Raw genomic sequence first — 22,491 nt, 5'->3', positions numbered from 1 at the left:
AGATTTGGTCGTGATGTAGTTAGTGTCCTTCTCAATGTAAGCGGTTGAAATTTGATCATGGGGGAGAAATTGATAATTCCGGTTTAAGATCAGCTGGAATTCTGTGACACAAAGTCTGTCATGGATTATCTTAAAGGCTGTAAAAGAAAAAGATTCAAAGGTGAATGAAAAAGTATTCTTTAACTGGCGTCACACACCTGGTGTGATGGATGGATGGATGGATGGATGAATGGATGGATGGACAGATGGATTGATGGACGGATGGATGGATGGACGGATGGATGAAGGGACGGATGAATGGATGGATGGACAGATGGATTGATGGACGGATGGATGAAGGGACGGATGGATGGATGGATGGATTGATGGATGGATGGATGGATGAATGGATGGATGGACAGATGGATTGATGGACGGATGGATGAAGGGACCGATGGATGGATGGATTGATGGATGGATGGATGAAGGGATGGATGGACAGACGGACGGATGAAGAGATGGACGGACGGATGGATGAATGGAAGGATGGACAGACGGATGGGTGGATGGATGGATGGACGGACGGACGGACGGATGGATGGACAGAGGATGGATGGAAGGATGGACAGATGGATGGATGGATGGATGGATGGATGGACAGAAGGATGGGTGGATGGATGGATGGATGGATGGATGGATGGCTGGATGGATGGATGGATGGATGGATGGACAGATGGATGGACAAAAGGATGGATGGATCGATGGACAGATAGATGGATGAGAACTCAGATGATCGGACCTAAACTCTCAAGAACCAGGAGGATTTCTGCCATAATAAAACAGTTTTATGGTTAGTAATAAACAATACATTAAATGTGTTTTCTACTCAATTCTTTTTAACAAATAAATCTAATAAAAATGTAAACGTATTTGTTGTTTTCTTGGTGTAAATGGACTGAATCAGATGATAACTGATGTAAACAGATCAGATCGTAATGGATCCTAATGAAATGTGGTCATGAGATCAGGCGGTCTCTGGAGATCTCTGATCCGTCTGTTTTCCTCACAGATACTGGAAGACGAAGAACCTGTCTCCCAAGCGCCTCAGCACCGGGATCCTCATGTACACGCTGGCGTTCGCCATGTGCGACGAGATCCACCTGTACGGCTTCTGGCCCTTCGGCTGGGACCCCAACACGGGGAAGGAGCTGCCGTACCACTACTACGACAAGAAAGGGACCAAGTTCACCACCAAGTGGCAGGAGACGCACCAGCTGCCCAGCGAGTTCAAGCTGCTGTACAAGCTGCACCGGGAGGGCGTGACCAAACTGGGCCTGTCCCACTGTACATAGTGGGAGCGGCGCCGGACGGACCGCGTGGTCGGCCCTCACCTCACCTGAAGATGTCAGACCCCTCCAGGCTGTGGACCCGCTCTTTCCCTCGGTTTGTTGTTGTCGCTGATGTTCCTGTTCTTTGCATGGCTGCTGATGACTTTGGCTTTGAGGGTTTCCGTGGAAACGCCGGCCTCACCTTTAACGTAGATTCTGTACACTGCCTAATCTCAGGGAAGAGTTAGATCAGTGTTTTATTTCCTTCGTCCGATCCTGTTCGATGACAGACTTCCACCTCCTTTCAGGTCTTTCTCGATGGTTTACAGACGTCTCTGAACACGCGTGTCTTTTTCTTTCTTTTGAGGCGATTCGCTAAAACTTCAAAGTCTTGAAACGATGACCAACATTCCAACAGTAAGCCATAGATTGTGTTATGAAGGCAGCACCTGCTCGGCCTACATTAGGTTCTGAGAATCCCAGTGACAAAACGAACGAGGAGAGAAACGCTGAAGGCTTCCGGAGGGATTTTGAAAGTTTAGGTCATGTTTCAGAATAAACCTAGCATGTTTTTAAAGTTGTCAGGGTATTTTTCTTCTCTGTCCTGGATATGTTAGTGGAACCGTCGTGACAGAAGGCGAGCGTTACTGCACCTGCTGCAACAACTGGCATGAGCAAACTTTCTGTTAGCATCTTAAGCTATTAATCCAGACAAGTTTACAAACGTCCCACTCCGATCGTCGTCTCAACATCTGCCGTTTTTGGACAAAATCTAAAAATCTGTGTCGTTTTCGAGGACATAGTTTCTGCAAGTCAGCTCTGAGTTGTGGGCGGGATCAAGCAGCCCCGCCCCCTTTCCCTCACAGTTCGTGGGGGGACTTGTGGCTCCGCCCATTGTATTTTATAAAAAGGATCTTTTTCAAACTCCTGATTCATTTGACCCGATAACGTATTTGATACATGAGTTCGTCTGCCTCCACGGGAGCAGTGGAATATTTGTTTTCCTGAAAACCTGATGTATACAATCAGATACATGCAGTGTACAGATAATCCAGCAGGGGGCAGTAATTCACTCATTAGAGGGCCTTCTGTGACACTACAAGGCTGTCATGTTTCAGAAATTGGATACGAAGTTTTTGAAGAAAATCTTTGCTAAATTTGAAAAGGTTTAGTAAAGAAAAACATGATAACATAACAGTGAAACATGAACAGGGACAGGTACTGGGTGGATACAAATGTAAATTTCAGAAAGTATGTTTTAGTAAAACCATTTTGAAAGTGGCGTATCAAATTTGATACAGCAGGGATTTAAGAAACGCCTTTAACTGTCGTTCCAACAGGAGCATGATGGGTAATTTTCCATATCGGGTTTCTTTCACTGGAAATTTGACTGGATTTTAAGTTTTAGAATTTCCCTCCGAGTTTTGAGGAGCTAACACAACTGCCCTGCAAACGTTTCTCCTGTGACTGAACTCTTTTGAATTTCGTACTAAACTTTCTTGTCTTCATTTTTATTGATCAACGTTCTATCAATTTAAAAGCCCTAATAATAGACCGAAACATTTGATCTTCATTTGAATTTGATTGAGTTTAAAACCATCTCTATAAGGAGAAATAAACAAAAAATTTATTAAGTGAAGAAAAGCGACATGAAAGTGAATAAATGTCCTTGTATGCATCTTGTACAAAAGAAAATAATCTATTTATAACTGCATGCATTCGCTAACAGGTTGGTTTTGTACAAATCTGATTTTAATGTGATTCTTCTTGGTTTGCACAGTGTTTTTAATGAAGGAATGTTGCTTTCTGGGTCTCTGACTTCATACGTAACAAAGTCAGACTGAATGAATATTAATCTGGATGTTTTATAGTTACCGTAGCTAATCTGCAGCCCTTTAACGGCTCGTTTGTCCTGCAGACTGAAATAAGCCGGAGAGCGGAGGCCTCATGACTGCCTCATGACTCCAACATGTGCTTCTCTGCCCTGCAGCCGTGAGCGCTCGGGTCACTGCTGGACTGAGGGCAGCAGCAGAGGCAGCTGTACATAAACCCATTCTGTCCGTTCTTGTTGAAAAGGACAAAGTGTGTGGTTTCAAAATCACTCAGAAGTGTAATTATGATCTACGGAGCCCCTGAAGGGACATCATAGTGAAAAAAAAATGTTTCTGGTTGCTATCTGGTGAGCACCAGAAAGTATCTGGTGCGCACCAGATAGTTACCAGGATTTATTTTCTAAAAACAAATGTTTTTTCTGTATCTGGGATCTTACTATCTGGTTACTATCTGGTGCACACCAGATAGTAACCAGAATTCTTTTTTCATGTGTTTTTCTGGTTACTATTTGGTACACACCATATAGTAACCTGATTGTATTTGGTTACTATCTGGTGCGCACCAGTTATTATCTGGTGCGCACCAGTTGCTATCTGGTGCGCACCAGATTTTTTTCTCCCAAAAAGTTTTTCTTCTGGTTATTATCTGGTACGCACCAGGTAGTAACTAAATCATATCTGATTTCTATTTGGTGCACACCCATTACTATCCAGTGCGCACCAGATGATAACAAGAGTTTTTTTTCTGGTTACCAGCTGGTACATAAAAATAAAATAGTATCTGGTTCCTACCTGGTGCACACCAGATACTAGCCAGAATTTTTTTCCCCTTCACTTTAATGTCCCTTCAGGGGCTCCGTAATGATCATAAAGTGAATCTCCATAGAAAAGGAAACAAATATTTCACATTTTGCTTTTCTTTTCTTTCAGTTTTGTTTGTTAAACCAAAGACAGAAGCTGGTTTCTTGAATGTTGTGTGACACTAACACCTTCTCGACTCCATGAATGTTCTTTAGATTCGTCTCCAGTGTCAAACGTTTTTGTTCATAAGTATTCAGTCAACCTGCAGAACGGGTGATAACAGTGCAACCAAAGCTCGTGAGGTTTGTATTATCCAGCAAGAAAGAAACTGTAGAACTCTCTGTGCATTAAACAACCATCACTGAAAACATAAAAATCATGTCATGGTTTTTTTCATAATCAAACCCTTTAACATTTACTGTGGTAAAAAAAACACAAAAAATCTACTTTATTTAACTCTGAGGAATAAAATCAATATTTCCTCTATTATCAGTTCAGAAAACTTAATTTGTCCCATTTAGGTTTATCTCAGTCACAAGATCTTAACACGTTAATAAATAGGGCACAAAAAATAAGTGATATTTATCACAGATGGTTGATAAAATTGATGAATCGATCCAAACTTAATTGATCAATAATCGATCAATAAAAACATAGATCGATCTAATCCATAAAGCTACAGTCCACTAGCTTGATGCTAACGTATAATGGGATTTCCCATAGAACGACTAATGCTAACACTCGGTCAACCAAAACATACATTGCTGACTAAATTATCATCTTTTATATGAATGTCCAAAACTCTTTAAAGGAAATATATTTTTAAAGTAACCATTTGTGGTCCAAAACAGTTTTTTTTCTTTCTTCTTATGAAATAATGTGTAATGCTATACTGTGATCGCCACCTAGTGGCCAAACTGAAACGCCCTCCAGGAGAAGCAGAACAATTGTTGGAGTTTCTGTTTGAGAATTTATGTAACGCTGTATGCTAATAACGATTTCATTATTTCACTGATACATTTTACAATATGTGAACTGGATCAGATTAATATAAATATATTCAAAACATGTAGTAGAATATAATGTATTTAATAACAAATGTGTTTAAATGTGTAAACCATATAAACTCAATTCAATTTTTAAAGTATTTAAAATAAATTAGTCGAATCAAATCGATTCTGGAAATGACTGGTGATCCCCATCCCTAATAAAATCGATTAAATTGATTAGGCTTCAGTGTAAAACCGAATTACCAAAAGAATTTGAACCTTCATTGGGAGGAAAAATTGATTGCATACTTTTAAAGAACTTTAATTAAATATTTTTTAGCTTAAACACAAATAATAAGGGCAAATTTAACTGCATTTATGAGCCTATGAAACCAAATAAACCACATCCTTCACTGCAAATGCAGTTCCACTTCCTTAAATGTCCACTAGGGGGCAGTGAGGAATAGCGTTTTCACTGAGTCCCACAGTCACATGACCTGTGCTGTCTCTGTTAACTCTACCATAATTTTAGGTTATTTTGGCTAAATTTGTTCAAGTGTTTTGACGTTTCGTGAAGCTTCATCCGTCCATCGTTTTCTGAGCTGAACTTTGAGAACTTCTTCTTCTGCTTCCACTCCCTGTTTCCCCCATCAGACCTGCAGACGACTACGGTCTCTGCAAACACAGGAGCTGAAGATCAGAGTCCAGACTTCTGGGAAGCAGAAACAGTCACTTCAACGCACAAAACGGTGCAGACAAGAGATCCATCTGTTCCGGATCTACTAGAGGAACAAAGCTGAAGCTGCTGGGAGGAAGCGGTGAAGAGGAGGAGCTGAAGCTCCTCAAGAATCCTCAAGAATCCAGCAGAGAAGTCCAGATCCACAGAAGTGCATCAATGAGCTTCAACAGGAAGAAATCCAGAATATGATCAGCTCATTCAACACAAATCTGTCCAACTTTCTGATGGAAAAAAACAAACATCCACGAAGCTCCGCCTCCACATCTTTTATTGGAATTGAAAGCAAAAAAAACACAAAATACTTTCTCTGCGCACATTTTTTCTTGTAAACTTTCAACCCTTTCTTTAAAAATTTGACTTTTTTAATCACTTTCTATGCTTTTTATATTAAAACAACTTCCATAAACGTTTACTTTATTATTAACCTCAAATAATATTCCCGTCGAGAAAAACCATCTGAAAATACATTTAAATCGAGAATCAGGCATGCTTTTATTGTGAAAAACTCAAAACTGAAGGGTGTTTACATCATTAGAACTTCAGTTCCACTCGTGAAGATGTTTCTTTTCTCCATCTCTGACTGCATATTTGTGGACTTATTTCTGCTAAATTGAATTTTATGTTTGATTTCAAAAATAAAAGTGCTTAAATTATACTAAATATAATTTAATCAGATACTAAACTTTTTAGAATTTTATAAAACTTTCTTTAAAAAAAAGCAGAAAATAAGATCTAAAATGTGAATTTATAGATTATTAGGTGGGAAAACCTCGAGGTAGAAATTCACAAAAGATGGATAAAAAAGAATTGACACAAATTCAGCTTCTTTACAGCTTTTCAGACCTCCTCCTCCTCCTCCTCCATCAGCAGGCGCACCTCCTCCACCCCCTCCTCCTCCTCCTCCATCAGCAGGCGCACCTCCTCCTGACCGGCGCCTCCTTCACCCCCTCCTCCTCCACCTCCATCAGCAGGTGCACCTCCTCCTGACCGGCGCCTCCTCCTCCTCCATCAGCAGGCGCACCTCCTCCTGACTGGCGCCTCCTCCACCTCGTGGCTGCAGGTGCGGCTGCCGTTGGGCTCGGAGCCGTACGCCCCCTGCTCCATCCTCTTCATCACCAGGTTCAGCAGGGCGGTGACGGCCTGTTCCACGCCCACGCCGGTCACTGCGCTGGTCTCAAAGTAAGGGATGCTGGGAAATGGAGGAGGAGGGACTTTGTAGTTTAAACAGAAAAGATTATTCACTGCTATCAATGATCCCAATGGAAAAGGTTCAGACAGAGAGGACTCGTTCAGATGGAAAAAAACGATGTCAGAGCTGCAGAATGGCTCCATCTGGTGGTAAACTGGTGAATCTACATGCAAAACTCCAGAAATATCCAAAAATGTGGTTTTATTTCATAAAAATGATTTAGAAATGGGAAATATTTCAGAGAATAAATTATTTAAATATTTAGAGATTAATTATTTGGAGGAATCTTAAATACAACTTGACTTTAGTTTTGGTCAAATTAATAGCAATGAACAGAAGCCAAAATAAAGTAAAAAAAAAATTAAAAAAGATAATAATATATTTAAAATAGAAAAATAATACAATTAAAATTAAATGTAAAAAAATATATGGAAAAAAATGATAGATAATTAACCATTAAAAATAGAAAATAATAATACATTAAATTATAAAAAAAATAGAAAACCATGAACAAACATGTTTAAAGACAGAGCAACAATTTTAACCCTGTGGGTTTTCTAGAGTTAAAATAAAATTTAAATGTATAATAGAGAGAGAAAGGGGGAAGTCATTTTTAAAATAAGAGAAAAATACAACAGAAACAATTATTTTCTTGTATTTTTAGACAGCTGCAGGAAAAAAGTGAGAATATTTAGATTTGAAAAGTTTTTAAATTTATTTTACTTTAATAATCTGGATATTTACCACCTTAATTCTTCTGTTTATTTTGTTATCAGAGAAAAAAAGTGTCTAATCACAAAAGCTGCTTCATTATTTATACTAAAGAGTTTATATTATTTTTATTTTAAATGATCAATTCCTTAAAAATACTGAAAATAAAAAGATTAAATAAACAAAATGTCTAACATCATGTGGCGTCTAACACACGTAACATCTAACGTAACGTCTAACGTCATGGAATGACTTTAAATACATTTTAAGGAATAAAATAACTAAATTATCCATACTTTTATTACTGTCATCACAGTGTAGAAAGTTTAAGGCCCTTTTGGAAAGTGGCGCCATCTGGTGGACACTTTCAGGACTCACAGCCTTTCAGTGTCAGCCTGTCTTTGTTAATAGAAAGATAAATATCCTTTTTCTGCAATGCATTTTTGATACAAAATTCAAATGTATTATTTTTTAATATTTTAAAAGTGAGGTCAAAGTGATAAATTCCATCTTGTATCCTGGACGAGAACGCTGGAGTTCCTCTGCTCACCCGTATCGCTCCACCAGCTCCCGGGCCTGTCTGGCCTGGACGTTCCTCATGTCCTTCAGGTCTGCCTTAGTGCCCACCAGCACCACGTCTGGACTGTCACAGTACGCGTTGGCCTGCAGCTGACCTGACGCGTCACACAGAAGGTCATCTGAGCGCGACCTCGCCGAGGAGACACGAGAGAGAGACAGACTTACTCATCCAGTTCCTGACGTTCATGAAGCTCTGCTGGTTGGTCAGGTCGAACATCAACAGGAAGCCCATGGCGTCTCTGAAGAACGCCGTGGTGAGGCTGCGGAACCTGCAAACACAGTTTCATCAGAGGAAAGAGGATTAGCCTCGCTGGCATTTCTGATCCTGGGATTTCAGAACTCGCATGAGACCGACGAAGACCCTCGGCTCACGTCTGCTCCTGCAGGAGCTACCAACAGTCTCAGCAAGCTAGCATAACGACAGACTTCTAAAAGAGACAAACAAGAAGGGGCGATGTGAGAAAGAAAAAGACAAAAATATAGTAAGAAATTCCTAATTAGCAGGAAGACCAAATAGAAAAAGAATTATGATAATACAGTTGAACTGTTACGAGGATGAAATCGTAAAATTTTGAAGAAAAAAAAGGCAAAATTTCACAAAATAAAGTCATAAAATCAGGATCAAATAGTCACAATTTTAGGAAACAAAACTGTAAAAAAATTAAGAAAAAAAGTCCAATTCAGCTTTTAAAATGTTTCAACAAAGACAATCAAATAAAACATGTTAAACTTCAGAAAATTCACAGAAATGGGAAGAACGTCACACTGATCCAGAATGTCACTGAATCTGCTGTAGCTTTAAATTTACAACTAAAATTATGACTAAAATGACAACTTTTTAATCACGTTTATGATTTTGTTCTTGTGAAATGCTGACTTTTTTCTAATAATTTACGACTTTATTTATTTATTTATTTCTCTTTAATGGTGGTCCTAACACTCCATCATTAGAAGGGGGGGGGGGGGGGAGTCATTTGAAGAGTTTTTCCAACTGTTTTATTTCATCATTTTAATTATTTTTAGTAAATCCTGACTAAAAGGATATAAACAACCGCTGCAGAGGGGCCCATGTTGCTGTTCGCCCTCTAAGTCCAACTGCTAACTCCGCCCCTGTAAGTTGTAGCCATGAATGAGCCTGACGGACCGAAGGCCTGATCAGGATGTGTCTTCATCCTGTGCCAGTTCAGACGGGCCTCAGAGATCCTCGTGACTCCGCTCAGGAATAAATCACTTCAATAAACAACCAAGAAAGATAGTTTTGACCCTATAATTTGGCTGGATTACTTCGTAATCTCTTCTGAGAGATTCTAGAAGATGTAAAATTCCCTTCATAGCTGCTCCTTTGGATTCCTTCATTTCAACATGGATGTTTAGTAAACGATGGGTTTACTCTCAGCTCTTCGTCAGGAATCACCTCCATCTCTGTGAATAGGAGGTTCTGTTTTTTTAGGAACTAAAAAAAAAAAGTGAGCTGGAGGGAGGCTGAACTTCACGCCACAGAATAGACAGCTGGAGGTTCATGTTACCATTAAGACGTTTTAATTGGGAACGTTTTATTCTGAAACAGAATTCTGGTCTCAACCTGACATGAGAAAAGTCAAAATTATTAAAGAAAAACAGAAAATAAACATTTTTACTGATGCAGAAAAAAAGTTAAAATAAATTAAATGAATATATATTCAGAGTTGAAGTCTAACAAATATCACAAACATGTAGATCCTGAATATAAACGTGAAGGATGTGGTACAACCCAGGAGTGCGGCCCGCCCTTTCGCTGAGCGGACGCCCCTTCTGCCCCTTCTTCGGCTTATCTGTTGGTTTCATCTCCATAGCAACCATTTCATTTTTTGGTCGCCTGGCAGTGACGAACTCGTCTATGTTCTTTTTAGAAGAATCGGTGAAAATAATTTCCCTAGCAACGGAGGTTTTTGTTAACCATGCCCACATTCCTAATGTGTTCATATTGTACATTATACAAGTCTTGTCAGCTTGAGCCAAAAGTATATGTATTTAATTTTCCCAATATTCCAGTAAAAACTATTTGAGCAATAGTAACTTTAGCCAGAATGTTGCACTAACGCCGTTCAAAATCTACATTTTCTTCCCAATAGCTTCTCAAAGACGGTCGAGGATTTATGGAGTGATGGATTAAAATTCTTAGTAGGAGGTTATATTTGTTGGTGGTGCTAAAGGAGATACTGTGGAAAATTCAAGATGGCGGCATTTTTCCAAGGTCAAAGGTCAATGAAACTCAGTGGCGGGCCGTGCATTTCACACCTAGGCCTTCAGTAGTGCTCCATCTGAATCAACCCAACCCTCATTAACTATTTTATGGCAATAAAACTTCTACTGCAGGTACAACTGCCACACACACACCAAAAGCATAAAAAATAACCTGATAAAATTTCAATATTATGTAGGGAGATAGCAAAATTTTACTCACCAAAAATCCAGATTATTTAAACACAAAATCCATCCTTTCTATCCTCAAGAAGATTTCAATCACTCTGTCGTGCAGAATCCATGCGTTTCGCAGATGGAAAGTGTTCCGTGGCTGTGATAAGCTGGAAAATGTTCTGGTATTCCTGAAGCCTCTTGTGGTCCAGGAGGGTGACAAACATCAGTTTTTGTGATCGATCAAGGTCTGTGTACGGAAAATAATATTTGCGCGAGGATTTTGCGCTGCACGCGCCCGCGGTGCGTTCAGGAGCCTCGTAGATTTCAGCTTCACTCCCGCTCAATGGAGTCACGGAACTCCTTTACCCGTGCCAGACAAAACTGTGCCACAACTTTACCCAGACATTCATTTTCCACCAAAAATCAGCCGATCAGACGCTTTCCACTGGTAACATCTTCAAACCTGACACGCCGCTCCTCGGCACCTGTGTCCGTCAGCAGAACCAGAGCGAGCTGCGAGCTGTCCAATCAAAGCTCGTGAAAATCCTGACGTTTCCGTGGGCCTTCTAGCTGGCCTAGCACGTGGTCTCCTCCAGATCTGATTGGTTGAAGCAACAGTTTGGTCGACAAGTATTTTATGCTACAGGGCCCGCAAAACTGATTGTGAAGGCCTCCGGGCAGATTTCTTTGACCCTAGCAACAAATGGTGCTGCAATGTGATTGGTTAATGCTTAAATAGGAAAATACACGTCTGGAAGCAGCGCAACCAGGGAGACAGCAATGAAAGGACGAAGACAGAGCATTTGGAATTATAGAATACGTATTCACGGAAATAAATAATAATTAATATCAGTCTGTGATTCAGATATTTTTAGGCCAGCAGAGAAGGCCTTGCAGGCCCTGACAGACCGCCACTGATGAAACTACAGTTGTGGTTGTAGACTTAGTTTGGTGGATTTCATAAAATTAAAGTTTTCTTTTCCAATATTGTGATATATATAAATATAAAAACTGCCAAATCTCACACTCTGTGTTTAATTGGTGAGTTTTCTTCCACGGTCATTTTGTGTTTTTGGACCTCCACATGCAGGCTTTGTACCTCTCCTGTCCCGCCGTGTCCCACAGCTGAAGATGGACTCTGAAGCTCCTCTCACTCGTCCCATCGGCCCCCGTCCCCAGATACACCTGAGAGGAGAGGACAGGTGAAACCCCCAACAGGGTACAGACTAACGGGAACCTCTAACTGGATTGTTGGATGAACACGATCAGATAAATCCTTTGATTTCTATATTTCTAGAGGCCTCATATTATCAACACTAATATAAATATTGACATGAATTTCTGCAGCAAAAAGAAAAAAAAAGAATAAGATTTAATGCAGTGTTTATGTAAATTAATTTTAAAAATTGAGTGTTTTGCAAGTATTATTAAGGTTTACTTTTCATATAGGATCCATAAGGGGTGAAGGGAAAAGTTGACTTGATGATATACTGCGATATTTTATTTGGTGATACTTGTATCGATTTAAAATGCCGACAATACAATATTTAATTAATTGTCTGATTGCTGAAAGCAATCAGAGTATGTTGTAAAAATGTATTATAGTTTATTGCTATTCCGCCAGATTTTTGACGGGCTTCTCCTCGTAGTCAAAAGCAGCTATAAAGATGTAATCAAAAGTACTTTGTAAAGCTCACATTGTGAGGAGTGTGTCTGTTTTTGTGGTACCAAAAGCTTCTGTGGCTAATTTATGGTTAATATTTTCCTGAAAAAAAATCCCCATTGGAAATACGTTGGACCAAGAAATTTCCCATCATGCCTTAAAATGATTCCTCAAAACCGAGTGTGAGATGGTTGTCTGTACTGAAGGTAAATCCCAAGAGGCTAATGATTATAGAGGTTAATGTACATTTCTAAATCAACTTATATTAGTTAAATGCATTCAGTACACTGTTAAAGGAGATTAAGTAAAATACTGAAAGTTTGGTCTAAAACTATGTCAAAAACCTTGAATACAGAAAGATACGTCTTGAAAGTTCTAAGAACTGTTTCCTAAAAGTCTTTAAGTAAAACTAAATAACATTTAAAGCTATAAAAAGCCATTTAAAAATCAAAATGAAAGAGTCTAAAAATCTCCCATCATGCCTCAGTCTCATAATTTTGGTTGTTATGAGATGAGATGTATCGTGATACGCATTGTATCATGAGACGTGTCGTGATATTTGGATTATGATATGCATCATGTCATCAGACATGTATCGTGATACGTATTGTATCATTAGACATGTATCGTGATACGTATTGTATCAATTGAAGAGTATGAAGAAGTCTGAAGAAGTATCAGTCAGCGTACTTCCATGGTCCCTAGTATAAGTATACTGAGTAAACTTGAAAAGCACTACGGTTAATGAATTTCCCCCCAGGGGATTAATAAAGTATCTTGATTGATTGATTTGCTGAGGGAGGACCGTCACTCACCACTCTCTTCTCCCTGAAGTCGATGCCCACCGTGGTGGTGAACCTGCGGTGGAACTTGTTGTCGGTGTACCTGTACAGGAAGGTGGTCTTTCCCGCTCCGGAGTCGCCCAGCGCCAGCAGCTTGATCAGATAGTCGTAGTCCCAGTCCACCATGGCGCCGCTGAGCAGAACCTGCCAGAGAGGAGCTTCAGAAACCTGGATGTGCGGTTGGGAGCGGCTGCAGCTGGAGCTCCAGCAGACCATCTGACAGGCTTAGCGGGACCTCGTACGTGCCTGGTCATTAGCCTCTGATCAGAGAAGGAGCAGCACATGACTGGAGCCGGATTCCACATGAGCAGTCAAATGCTTCTCCTGACTTCTCTCTCTCTGTTTGGGCTCTTTGAGCACCAGAGTTTGGTAACAGAATCAGAAGACATCAAATTCACTTCAAAAAGATCAAATCTGTGCATTCTCCTGGAATCATCTGCATGTTTTTCCTTCAGGATCAAAGCCGTCTCACCTTCAGGAAGTATCCAGGTCCATCCAGATCTGCTGCAGTCCTAAAGCGTTTGATAGAACGGTGTCACACTGCACATCGCCGACCCCCTCACCCCGCCGTCCATGTGATTTAGGGAGGAGCTTCAGGCCTGCAGGACCCAAATGAAGCTGGAGGAGAAAAGAAGCTTTTTCTTTCTCTACTGTGGAGAAGATTCCAGAGGAAAAGTCTGAAGGTTCAGAAGAACCTCCAGACTTTTCCTCTGCAAGAACAGAATATTTTATTTTGAAGGATTGAAAGTGAACAGACAGACGGGTCAGGTTACAGTCTTTTATTCTCAAACAGCTGAAGGTTCCTCTGGACTGAAGCTCACAGGAACTCTCTGTCTCCTCTAACTCGGTTTGAAATACTTCAGCAGGTTATTGAGCTGACGGGCTCCGCCCACAGCCTTTGTGTCTCTGCTGGACCTTTTGCTGGACGGGACCTTCAGAACCGGCTTCTGCTGCTTCCATTCGGACCTCAGCTCCCTTTGAATTCCAGCAGGAAGTTGGGAGAACACCACAGGATCCACGTTTCCCGGCAGCTCGTAGTCGGGTGACGGAGAGAAAGCTGGTTCCTCTGAGAAGGTTCTACTTCCTGTCAAGGAAGGATCTGCTTGGTCGGCTGGATCAGGTTCCTTCCAGAATTTTTCTGCATCCAAACTTTTTTCTGTGAACGTCTTTGAAGGTTTGTCAGAAGACACACGGAGAGCACCAGCGGCCGAGGAGCAGCTGGAGGTGCTAGACGGAGAGTTTAGGAAAGCAGAACCCAAAAGCTCCATCTGGATCTCCTCTGGAAGGGCCTCAAACACCTCTGGGTCGACATTTGCTGGTAGAGTTCTGCCGGTTGCAGAAGAACTGCATCCTTGTGCGCCGCGGGGAACGTCTGTAGTTTCTGGAAGAGCATCAAAGAAGCTTTGTTTCCCCTCTGAGCCATGAAATTCCCCCTCAGATCCAGAGGAGCGTCCCTGAGGAACCGCGGCGGGCCGGCCGACACGCCGACCCGGGCAGCGACCATCCACGCTCGGAGATGAGGAGTCCTGCAGCAGGAAGAGCAAAAGAGGAGGAGCTCAGAGGACACACCCGGAAAACGTGAACGACAGCAGCGATCCCGAAAACCAAATCCAGGTGAGCGGATCTCCTGGGTCTCATAAATGATGACAGCAGATCTCTGAGGACGTTTCTGAAGAACGTTCTCTAAAGAAACACCGGAAGACGAGCTGCTGCAGAAAAACGACATTTCAGGAGTTTCTGGATAAAACATCGTCAGCAGTCGACAATGTCACAAACATTTATCGGACAAAAACTGGAAAAATGAGCAAAACTGGACAAACGTGAGACTGATTAAAGTAAATATGTGTTCAGTATTTAGAGGATTTTCATAGAAATGCACAGATTTTTATTTAATTTAAAGTAACATAACAAAACCTGTGAGAAAAAAAAAATGTTTTGATGGTTTCTAATTGAATAATTCAAAAGGTAATAAATGACTTTTCACTTTGGTTCAGTTTAAATCAATAATTTGATAAAGATTTTTTTCTTTCTAATAACAAAAACATGTTTTCAACCAAAATGTAAAAAATAAATCAACTTATATATGAATCAGAACTGGACGGATGAATGGAACAAGAAAGGATGGATGAATCTGTGAAAGATCCTGATTTTAGGAGATCTGTCTCTAAAGAAACAGATTAATCAAGAAACTCCTGAGGAAACATTCCGTCTCTGACCAAACTGCTACTGAGTTTTCAGTTTTCTTTGCCGTTTCTGAATCGAAGGTAAAAACTGAGACCTGAGTTCCTCTTTTCCCCGGGGAGCGGTTCTGCGAGAAGAACGCGGTGATGGCGCCCTTCCCACCGATGGCGGCGGCTCGGCTCTGCAGGTTACTGAAGCAGACGTTGATGAGCGTCAGGTGGAAGGAGGCGCCGCCGTCCACCATCTTATGGAAGAGCTTCATGGCCAGAGAGACGAGCGGGACGACGGCGTCCTCGGCGCTGCCTGAGGAGAAAGGATCAGATGTTCAGGAAGGAGAAAAACTCAAAAAACCTTCAAAGAAACGACAGAAAACTGCAATAAAATAATAATGTTCATTTATAAAGAAAAACTTTAATTTTTAGATTTTTAGTGAAAAAAATCCAAAAATATCTTCATCTTTAGGGATCATTTTTCTAAAAATGTCTCTTTTCTTGTCACTAAACCAGCTGAAAGACGTCAACACTTTATTTAAAACTTTCACAATAAAAGTCACAAACACATTTTCTTGTGTTTCTACCTGAGCTGTTATTTAGTGTTTTTAAAATCTGGTTTTCCAGGATCATCAATAAGAGCATGGAATTAGACTGAGGTTTTGTTTTATCTCTGAAAGAAATCCTGCTATTCAGGAAGGTGGAAAATGGCAACATTTCAGGTTATTTCCATGAGTGAATAAATGATGTTTATGTTAAAGTTGTGTGAGTGACCGCTTTTACTTTGAAAAACGTTCATATGGGGAACTCTTTCCAGGATTTAAAAAAATATATTTTTCTTTTTTATCTTTGAGATAAAAATGTTTTTTCTTTACTTTTTTTCACAATGATCAACATTTTGACTTCAAAAGTTTCAGAATAAAACCAAAGACATTTACTACAGAAGGTTTCTGAGGTGTTGCCCCACCAGAGCAGATCTTCTGCCCCAGGTGACCCGGGATGGGGCACTGCCGGCTCTCCCGACTGAACCATTTGTTGGTTGGTGTGTATCTGCGGATGGTGAGCCTGAAGGTTTGAGGCTGCCTGCCGTCCTTCTGCATCCTGTCCCGCCAAAATAAAACGCCAACACGTTAGGAGGAGCCAAACTTGGGAGCGGCGGTGGCGCTGAAGTTGCTCCGACCTTTCCACCAGGCTGCTGAGGAGCTGCTGGATCTTCAGCACCACTTCGTCGGTGGAGGTCATCTTTTTGAAGGAATCTTCATCACTGAGAGACTGAAACAAACACAACTTAAGATGAGCGGAGGAATATTTTTCTCTCCTTTGATCTTTATTTATTAGGAATTTTATTCTGTGGTTTATATTCTATTCCCTAAATTCCAACAAAACAGTTTTTTAGTCAAATAAAAGTCGGTGTCGTTTATTAAGCTCAGTGAACGTCCCAGCTCACCTGGGGAGCCCCACTGGGGGTGACAGGTGAGTCGTCATCTCCCAGGGAAAGCTTCTTCAAGCGCTGACCAACGGCGCCCCCAAACTCCTTCACCAGGTCAGAGAGTGGGAGGAGCTGCAGCTCCTTCACACTGACCACGCCCAGTTGCAGGAGTCTTTTAGCCGTTTGATGGCCCACACCTGAGAACAGCGTCCAGGTCGAACAGGTAACGGGGTGAAGTTTTGCTTTCAGGAAGTCTGGTTTTTGGTACCTGGTACTTTTCTGACTCCGCTGAGGGACTCCATGATGTGGCCGACGTGCTCCTGCAGCAGGACGGTCTGCTGGTTGGGTTTGAAGGTACCGGAAACCAGTTTGGCCAGCAGCTTGTTGGAGGCGATGCCGGCACAGCCCGTCAGGCCCAGTTTGCTGTGGATGGCGCCCCTCAGCTCGGCGGCAATGTGGGAGCCCAACGCCAGGCGGGGGTGATCGGAGGCGCGGATCTGTGCGTCTGTGCAGAAACACGCCGTTCAGCGTGCTGCAAACTGACCGTCTGCAGCAACCAAACGGAGATCCTGAGACGGCAGACTCACTGGAAGGATTATAGACGTGTCCAGAAAACGAAAACTCTTCAGGCGTCTCTGCCATCCGCTTCTCCACCATTTCTGTGACGTCCATGAAGTTTTCATCAAAGCCGAGTCTCTCCACCAGAGGAGAGAAGGACGACAGCAGCTCTGAGGAGCGCAGCAGAAGCTCAAGTCAACCAGAAACTCTACAGTCTGAGCGGCTCTCCTTCTCTAGATCAGGGCTGCCACGATTAGTCGATTAATCGGCTAATTTAATCGTCGATTAGTCGTTACTTTATATTCTATGGAGTCAGAGTGCAGTAAAGTTGATCAAAGTTGTGAGAGTTCAGCACCAAAAATGCACTTTTTTATATTTGTGACAGTGAAACCAAAACTTTGTCTTTTGTGAAAAAGAATTCCTTATTTCAGATGCTAACCTCAATTAATTGTGTGATTGCTTAGTCAGCATTCACACTATAGGAATGCTTTCTGTACGTTCTTCAGCTCATAAAAACTCAGAGATTTCAGTAATCTTGGTATCAAAACATTCAGATCATTACTGACTGTATTTTTGGTATTCATAAACTTTATAGCTTTGAAATATTGAGTAAAATATGCCCCATAGGAAATGAATGAGAAAGTCTTCAAATTTCTTAATTTTAAGCAGATTAGCAACAAGTCTTTAAACATATTCATGGGTTATGTTTTCAGCTTTTAAAGTAATTTTTTAAAAATTGAGCTAATACTTATGCTAATGTTTTTGGCTAGTTTGTTATCTACTGGGGTTTTTAAGCTAATTTAGAGTTTAGCTTCTATTTTAGCAACATGCTAACGATTTTGGCCAATTTGGTTTCCCGAGGAATTTTAGGCTATTTTGGATTTTAGCTAGTATTTAAGCAAAGATCTAGCTTTTTTTTGGCTAATTTGAAATCTACTAAGGTTTTTTGGGCTAATTTGGAGTTTAGCTCATATTTAAGCCACACACTAAATATTTTTCCTAAATTATCGTTTATTGGGGATTTATCAGCAATTTTACTACAACATTTTATAACATTTAGGTCAACATCAGCGCTCTTTCATAGTTCTTTAACACAATTTCCAGTCTTTTGGTAAATTTAAGATTTTGCAAATAACTTTTGCATTTTCAGTAAATTCCTTCAGCAATAAAAGTAAACTTCGTCGCCATTTTCAACAAAAAGCTTCAACATCTTCAGTGACTACTTTCAGCAAAAAATATTCACACTAGCATTATTGCAGGAAATGCAACTTTTCTCATTTAATCTTGTTTTAATGAAGGACAGAAGCTGCAAGATTCATTCAAGGTTTATTAAACTATTCTTTCAATTGTCTTTAGTTAGTTTAAAGCTGATGATGGTTAAGATGTGTTCTTTACATCCACTTAGCGGATGACCCGATTAGTCGATAAGTTGTATAAAATGATCGGTGATTAGTCGACTATTAAAATGATCGTTTGGCAGCACTAATCTGGATTACAACATAAAGATGCGTTTTTCCAGAACGTAAAGACGCCGTTTCCTGTCAGAGTTGACAGATGTCGGTCTGAAAGCCTGAGTCAGGCTCCGCCTTCCTGCCTGTCACTTGATGGGAAACCTCTCTGTAGAGCGTCAGGTCTTCTCCTCGCGCCAGAACCAGCTCCGGACACTTTTCTTTGGCGTCGGTGACGGACATCAGCTTGGTCACGCCGCGCTCCCTCGCCACGTAGTTACAGGTGACGATGATGTATTTCTGTTGGATGCCTGAAGACACATTTAAATTAAAATACTTCAAGAATTAATTAATCAATCCATCAAGAGACGTTTGGTCCAGTTTCTTCCACATCAAAATCCAGCGAGAGCAGGAAAGTTCCTCGTTAAAATACACCATATTTATGTTTTTGTGGCGATGAAAAATTATTTAAGAGAAGCAGCTTCTAAATATTACGACGCAATATTGAAGGACAACACTGTCTATGTGTTTCTATAACTGTTTTTATTGATTTTACTTTTAAAAGCAGCACACACACAAGTTCCTTTCAAAATAAAACACGCCAATTAAAATCCTGCTGCTGCAGAGTAACTTTAAACTAAAATGAAAGACACTCAAACATGATGTCTTTTATCACATAATTTTTCTTCTTTTACTGTCAAATATATACAAAATTGAAGTAGAATTCAATTATTAAGACAAAAATCAAAACATTAAAAATAACAAACTGAGCTTTTTAATCTCATTTTTAAAGATGTGAGGCACAAAACACAATTTTGTATCAATTTAAATTGTTCTAAAAAGCATTTGTTTGAAACTTAACCACTTTAGTATAATTTACCAACATGTAAGGGTTGTAAAAACTATTATTTAGATATATTTACAATAAAAACACACATTTAAAGAACATTTCTACAGAATCTCTATGACAGTAAATAAAACGTTTTGCCTTCATGTTTTGGCATATTAAAAACTTTAGCAGAAATGACGAAACTTAACTAACTAATCGATTCTCTATTTGAATCGTTAGTATTTTTCTGTAAAGCTAAAGAGCCAAAGGATACAGATCCCTGTTCTAGAACCATTATGTCACAATAAATCTGAAATGTTGTTTATTTCAAGGTAACAAACAAACAACAAACGTATTTGTATTTATACATACAGTGTATGGCACATTTGATCCATTAAACATTAAGTTCATTAAATAGAATTTAATTAATGTATTGAAATGAAGGAAGTGAACTTAAATATTGATCATAACTGTGTTTTTACATGAATCTATAGAGATATCATCTAAAGATTATAGTCTGAATTGAGGTAAAAATTTCATCTAAATTAAGTAAAATGAGGGGAAAATTCTTAATACTAGGCATGAAACTTAAAAAAAGAAAAAAACGCAGCAGGAGCAGGAAACCACAGGACGTGAGCCCACCAGGAGCTGGTTTGTTTACCTAAAGGAACGTCCCTCAGAGAAGGATCTCTGATCATCTCCACCTGAGCGTAGAAACAGTCCAGGTCAAAGTGGAGAATGACCCTGTGACCTCCTGAGGACTTATTTACACTCATTCCTGACGAAAGAGGAGACATAAGTTCATGACAGCCGCGAGGCGAATTAGCTTAAAGCTTCAATGTTTACCGGAAGTGGCGGGTTCTTCTGAATCCACGAAGCGGCTCCTCCACTGCTCGTCATCTGCGTCCAGCTCCTCTTCGCTGCTGTCCATCTTTACTGTCCCGTTTATAGAATCACAACATGTGTGTTGAAGACACCTGTCGCTGCATTTTCTGTGTGCGGAAGCAAATCGGCTGCACCGCTGACCACGCATGCGCGAAACATACGTCACTTCCGCTAACACAACTTACGGTAGTTTTGCAGCAAAGACTTTCTCAAACTTTATTTATTTTAGCGCTTTTCATTCGGAAGAAGCTCAAAGCGCCGATCATAAAATCAAATAAAATACATTAAAAAGACAGTGTGTTAAAAAGCAAATACACAAAAGAAGAAAAGGACATTTTTACAGAATGAGTACCCCTCCTTTACCCAGCTTCTCCCTCCCTCAATTTAATATTAAAAAAAGAACTGATCAAAGACTTAAGAACTGCAGCTCTAAGAAAACAGTCTAAAAAACAGTCTGGCTTGGTACTGCTGTGAAGAAACTGTATTACGGGGATCCATCTAATTAATCCAAGGCCCAGTCTGACCACAAGGGTCACCGCCACAGCACCCGTCCAGCACAGGGAGGGCAGCACAGGGCTCGTTCTACAGAGCAGGGCCCCACCCGCCCCAATGACGGGGCATCTCTGCGAGCAATCAGGAGATGTCCTGTTAAGGCCTTCTCACCAATTTTAACTGAATCCTTTAGAACACTCACCTCTAACACCACAAATACACACTCTAACAAACAAACACGCATGCATCACACAAGGAAGGTGGACCTTCAACCTTCTGCGGTTTGACTTCCAGCTCAGAGACCGTCGCCACAGAGAGGCGTCATTCTTTGATCTGCCTTCACACCGTCCTGCTCTGCGTCCCTGTCGAGGAGGTGACAGCTCGCCATGTGGCCGTGCCGGTCCTCCTCCGAGAGCAGAGCTCCCTGCTGCTCCTCACAGATGGAGCCGGCCGTGTCGGGTCATGTCCTGGGCCGTACATCTGCGTGTTTAGGGGTTAATCAGCTCTAAAGCAGAATGAAGCTGCAGCCAGTTTCCATTTATTGTGCTTTGTTAAAGAGCACACTACTTTACAGTTATTTCTTTAAGAAATATACAAAAAAAAGTTTATTATTTCGATCTAAAATCTTGTGGTTGGTGTATAAAGTCAATAGGTTATGCAAAAAAAAAACTACAAAAGACACAATAATTGGTATAGTGTAATGTAAAATAGAGGATTCAAATATTTTTATAAACTATTTAAGCGAACATTAAAATGATTGAACCGGAACATTACAACTGATGCAGAGCTGCAGACAAACAGCTTCCTCTCACTCTGAAGACTCCAGCGATTGAGAATGTTTGTGTCTTAAAGGAACACAGGAGCTGGAGGTGACAGGACCCCAGGAGTCAAAGCCTGTTAGGAGTTTAAAGAACTTCCTGCACAGTTTTGATCAACTGGGACTGATCTTACGTCGCCCTCTGGTGGTAAAATGGTGGAAGTGCAGCAGATTTTCCTCAAACCATGTCAGCCATTTTTAAGGGGGAGAAAGGGACAAATATTTGAGGAAAATAGATAATAATGTGCTTATTTCTATAATTTTCCTGACAAAACAACAAATAGCACCAAGATGTGTCTAGTTTCTAGTTTAAATATCTCTATATCCTTGATTTAAAAAGCAAATTTAGTAACTAGTAACTTTTTTGTGTGATGAAAAACTGTTTAAGAAAATATATTTTGTCATAAATTTTTTAAACAACTAATTTTAAGTGATATTTAATAATTTTTATATCATTTGAACACATTTTAATGTGTATTTTTATTCTTATTTTAATTGATCCAGAAGACGAGATAGTTTTCTATTGTTGCACTTAAATATAGATATTTTTGGCGGTAAAAGTACAATATTTAGGCCAGGAGTGACAAACTCAATCACACAGGGGGCCCAAAATCGAAAACACACTTTAGGTCACGGGTCATACAGGATAAATATTTATCGAACACTCTAAAACTACGTTTTTAAAACTTTAAAACCGTAACTTTTTAACATTATCCGTGATAATGCTGTAACCTCAATTTGCCCGGTGAAGACGCTACTGCTGATAGTTGAAAATGCTGAAACTGATAGCTAAAAATGCTGAAGCTGATAGCT

The 22,491-nt window shown here is 40.3% G+C and overlaps 3 protein-coding genes across 3 annotated transcripts in view; 1 reads left to right on the top strand and 2 right to left on the bottom strand.

Moving 5' to 3' along the window:
• Positions 1-4,316, top strand: part of LOC112148411 (sia-alpha-2,3-Gal-beta-1,4-GlcNAc-R:alpha 2,8-sialyltransferase) — a gene marked incomplete in the record, with an annotated part of 8,944 nt that extends 4,628 nt beyond the window's left edge. Inside the window, 1 exon segment of the mRNA XM_024275514.2 lies at positions 1,049-4,316. Coding sequence (XP_024131282.1) covers positions 1,049-1,331 — 283 coding nt within the window.
• Positions 4,317-6,661: 2,345 nt separating this feature from the next.
• On the bottom strand, positions 6,662-13,666 carry LOC112148410 (ras-related protein Rab-27B). The gene is made up of 6 exons (XM_024275513.2): positions 13,522-13,666; positions 13,023-13,193; positions 11,644-11,729; positions 8,313-8,416; positions 8,119-8,242; positions 6,662-6,857 (listed from the first exon to the last, which is right to left on the bottom strand). Exons 2-6 carry the CDS (start codon positions 13,173-13,175, stop codon positions 6,677-6,679), a joined length of 648 nt encoding a protein of 215 aa, XP_024131281.1. The 5' UTR covers positions 13,176-13,193; positions 13,522-13,666; the 3' UTR covers positions 6,662-6,676.
• Positions 13,667-13,813: 147 nt separating this feature from the next.
• poli (polymerase (DNA directed) iota) lies at positions 13,814-20,739 on the bottom strand. Its single transcript, XM_024275510.2, has 10 exons — positions 20,331-20,739; positions 20,146-20,262; positions 18,802-18,966; positions 17,237-17,377; positions 16,918-17,154; positions 16,668-16,846; positions 16,401-16,492; positions 16,188-16,321; positions 15,328-15,533; positions 13,814-14,575 (listed from the first exon to the last, which is right to left on the bottom strand). Exons 1-10 carry the CDS (start codon positions 20,515-20,517, stop codon positions 13,889-13,891), a joined length of 2,145 nt encoding a protein of 714 aa, XP_024131278.1. The 5' UTR covers positions 20,518-20,739; the 3' UTR covers positions 13,814-13,888.
• Between the last annotated feature and the right edge of the window lie 1,752 nt (positions 20,740-22,491).

The sequence above is a fragment of the Oryzias melastigma genome, linkage group LG9 (assembly GCF_002922805.2).
Source record: "Oryzias melastigma strain HK-1 linkage group LG9, ASM292280v2, whole genome shotgun sequence".
NCBI lineage: Eukaryota > Metazoa > Chordata > Actinopteri > Beloniformes > Adrianichthyidae > Oryzias > Oryzias melastigma.
This window is presented reverse-complemented; position numbering and strand designations above follow the sequence as displayed.

What these genes read in the sequence shown, in the direction of transcription:
- LOC112148410 (XM_024275513.2), bottom strand. Translation starts at nt 13,175, where the DNA reads ATGGTGGACTGGGACTACGACTATCTGATCAAGCTGCTGGCGCTGGGC. An exon ending in GACACGGCGGGACAGGAGAG is followed by an intron (nt 8,417 to 11,643) that starts GTACAAAGCCTG and finishes CTGTGTTTGCAG; the next exon opens with GTTCCGCAGCCTCACCACGG. An exon ending in GAGCTGGTGGAGCGATACGG is followed by an intron (nt 6,858 to 8,118) that starts GTGAGCAGAGGA and finishes TCCATTTCCCAG; the next exon opens with CATCCCTTACTTTGAGACCA.
- poli (XM_024275510.2), bottom strand. Translation starts at nt 20,517, where the DNA reads ATGCGTGGTCAGCGGTGCAGCCGATTTGCTTCCGCACACAGAAAATGC. An exon ending in AGAAGAACCCGCCACTTCCG is followed by an intron (nt 20,263 to 20,330) that starts GTAAACATTGAA and finishes CTCTTTCGTCAG; the next exon opens with GAATGAGTGTAAATAAGTCC. An exon ending in CGGAGTCAGAAAAGTACCAG is followed by an intron (nt 16,847 to 16,917) that starts GTACCAAAAACC and finishes CGCTGTTCTCAG; the next exon opens with GTGTGGGCCATCAAACGGCT.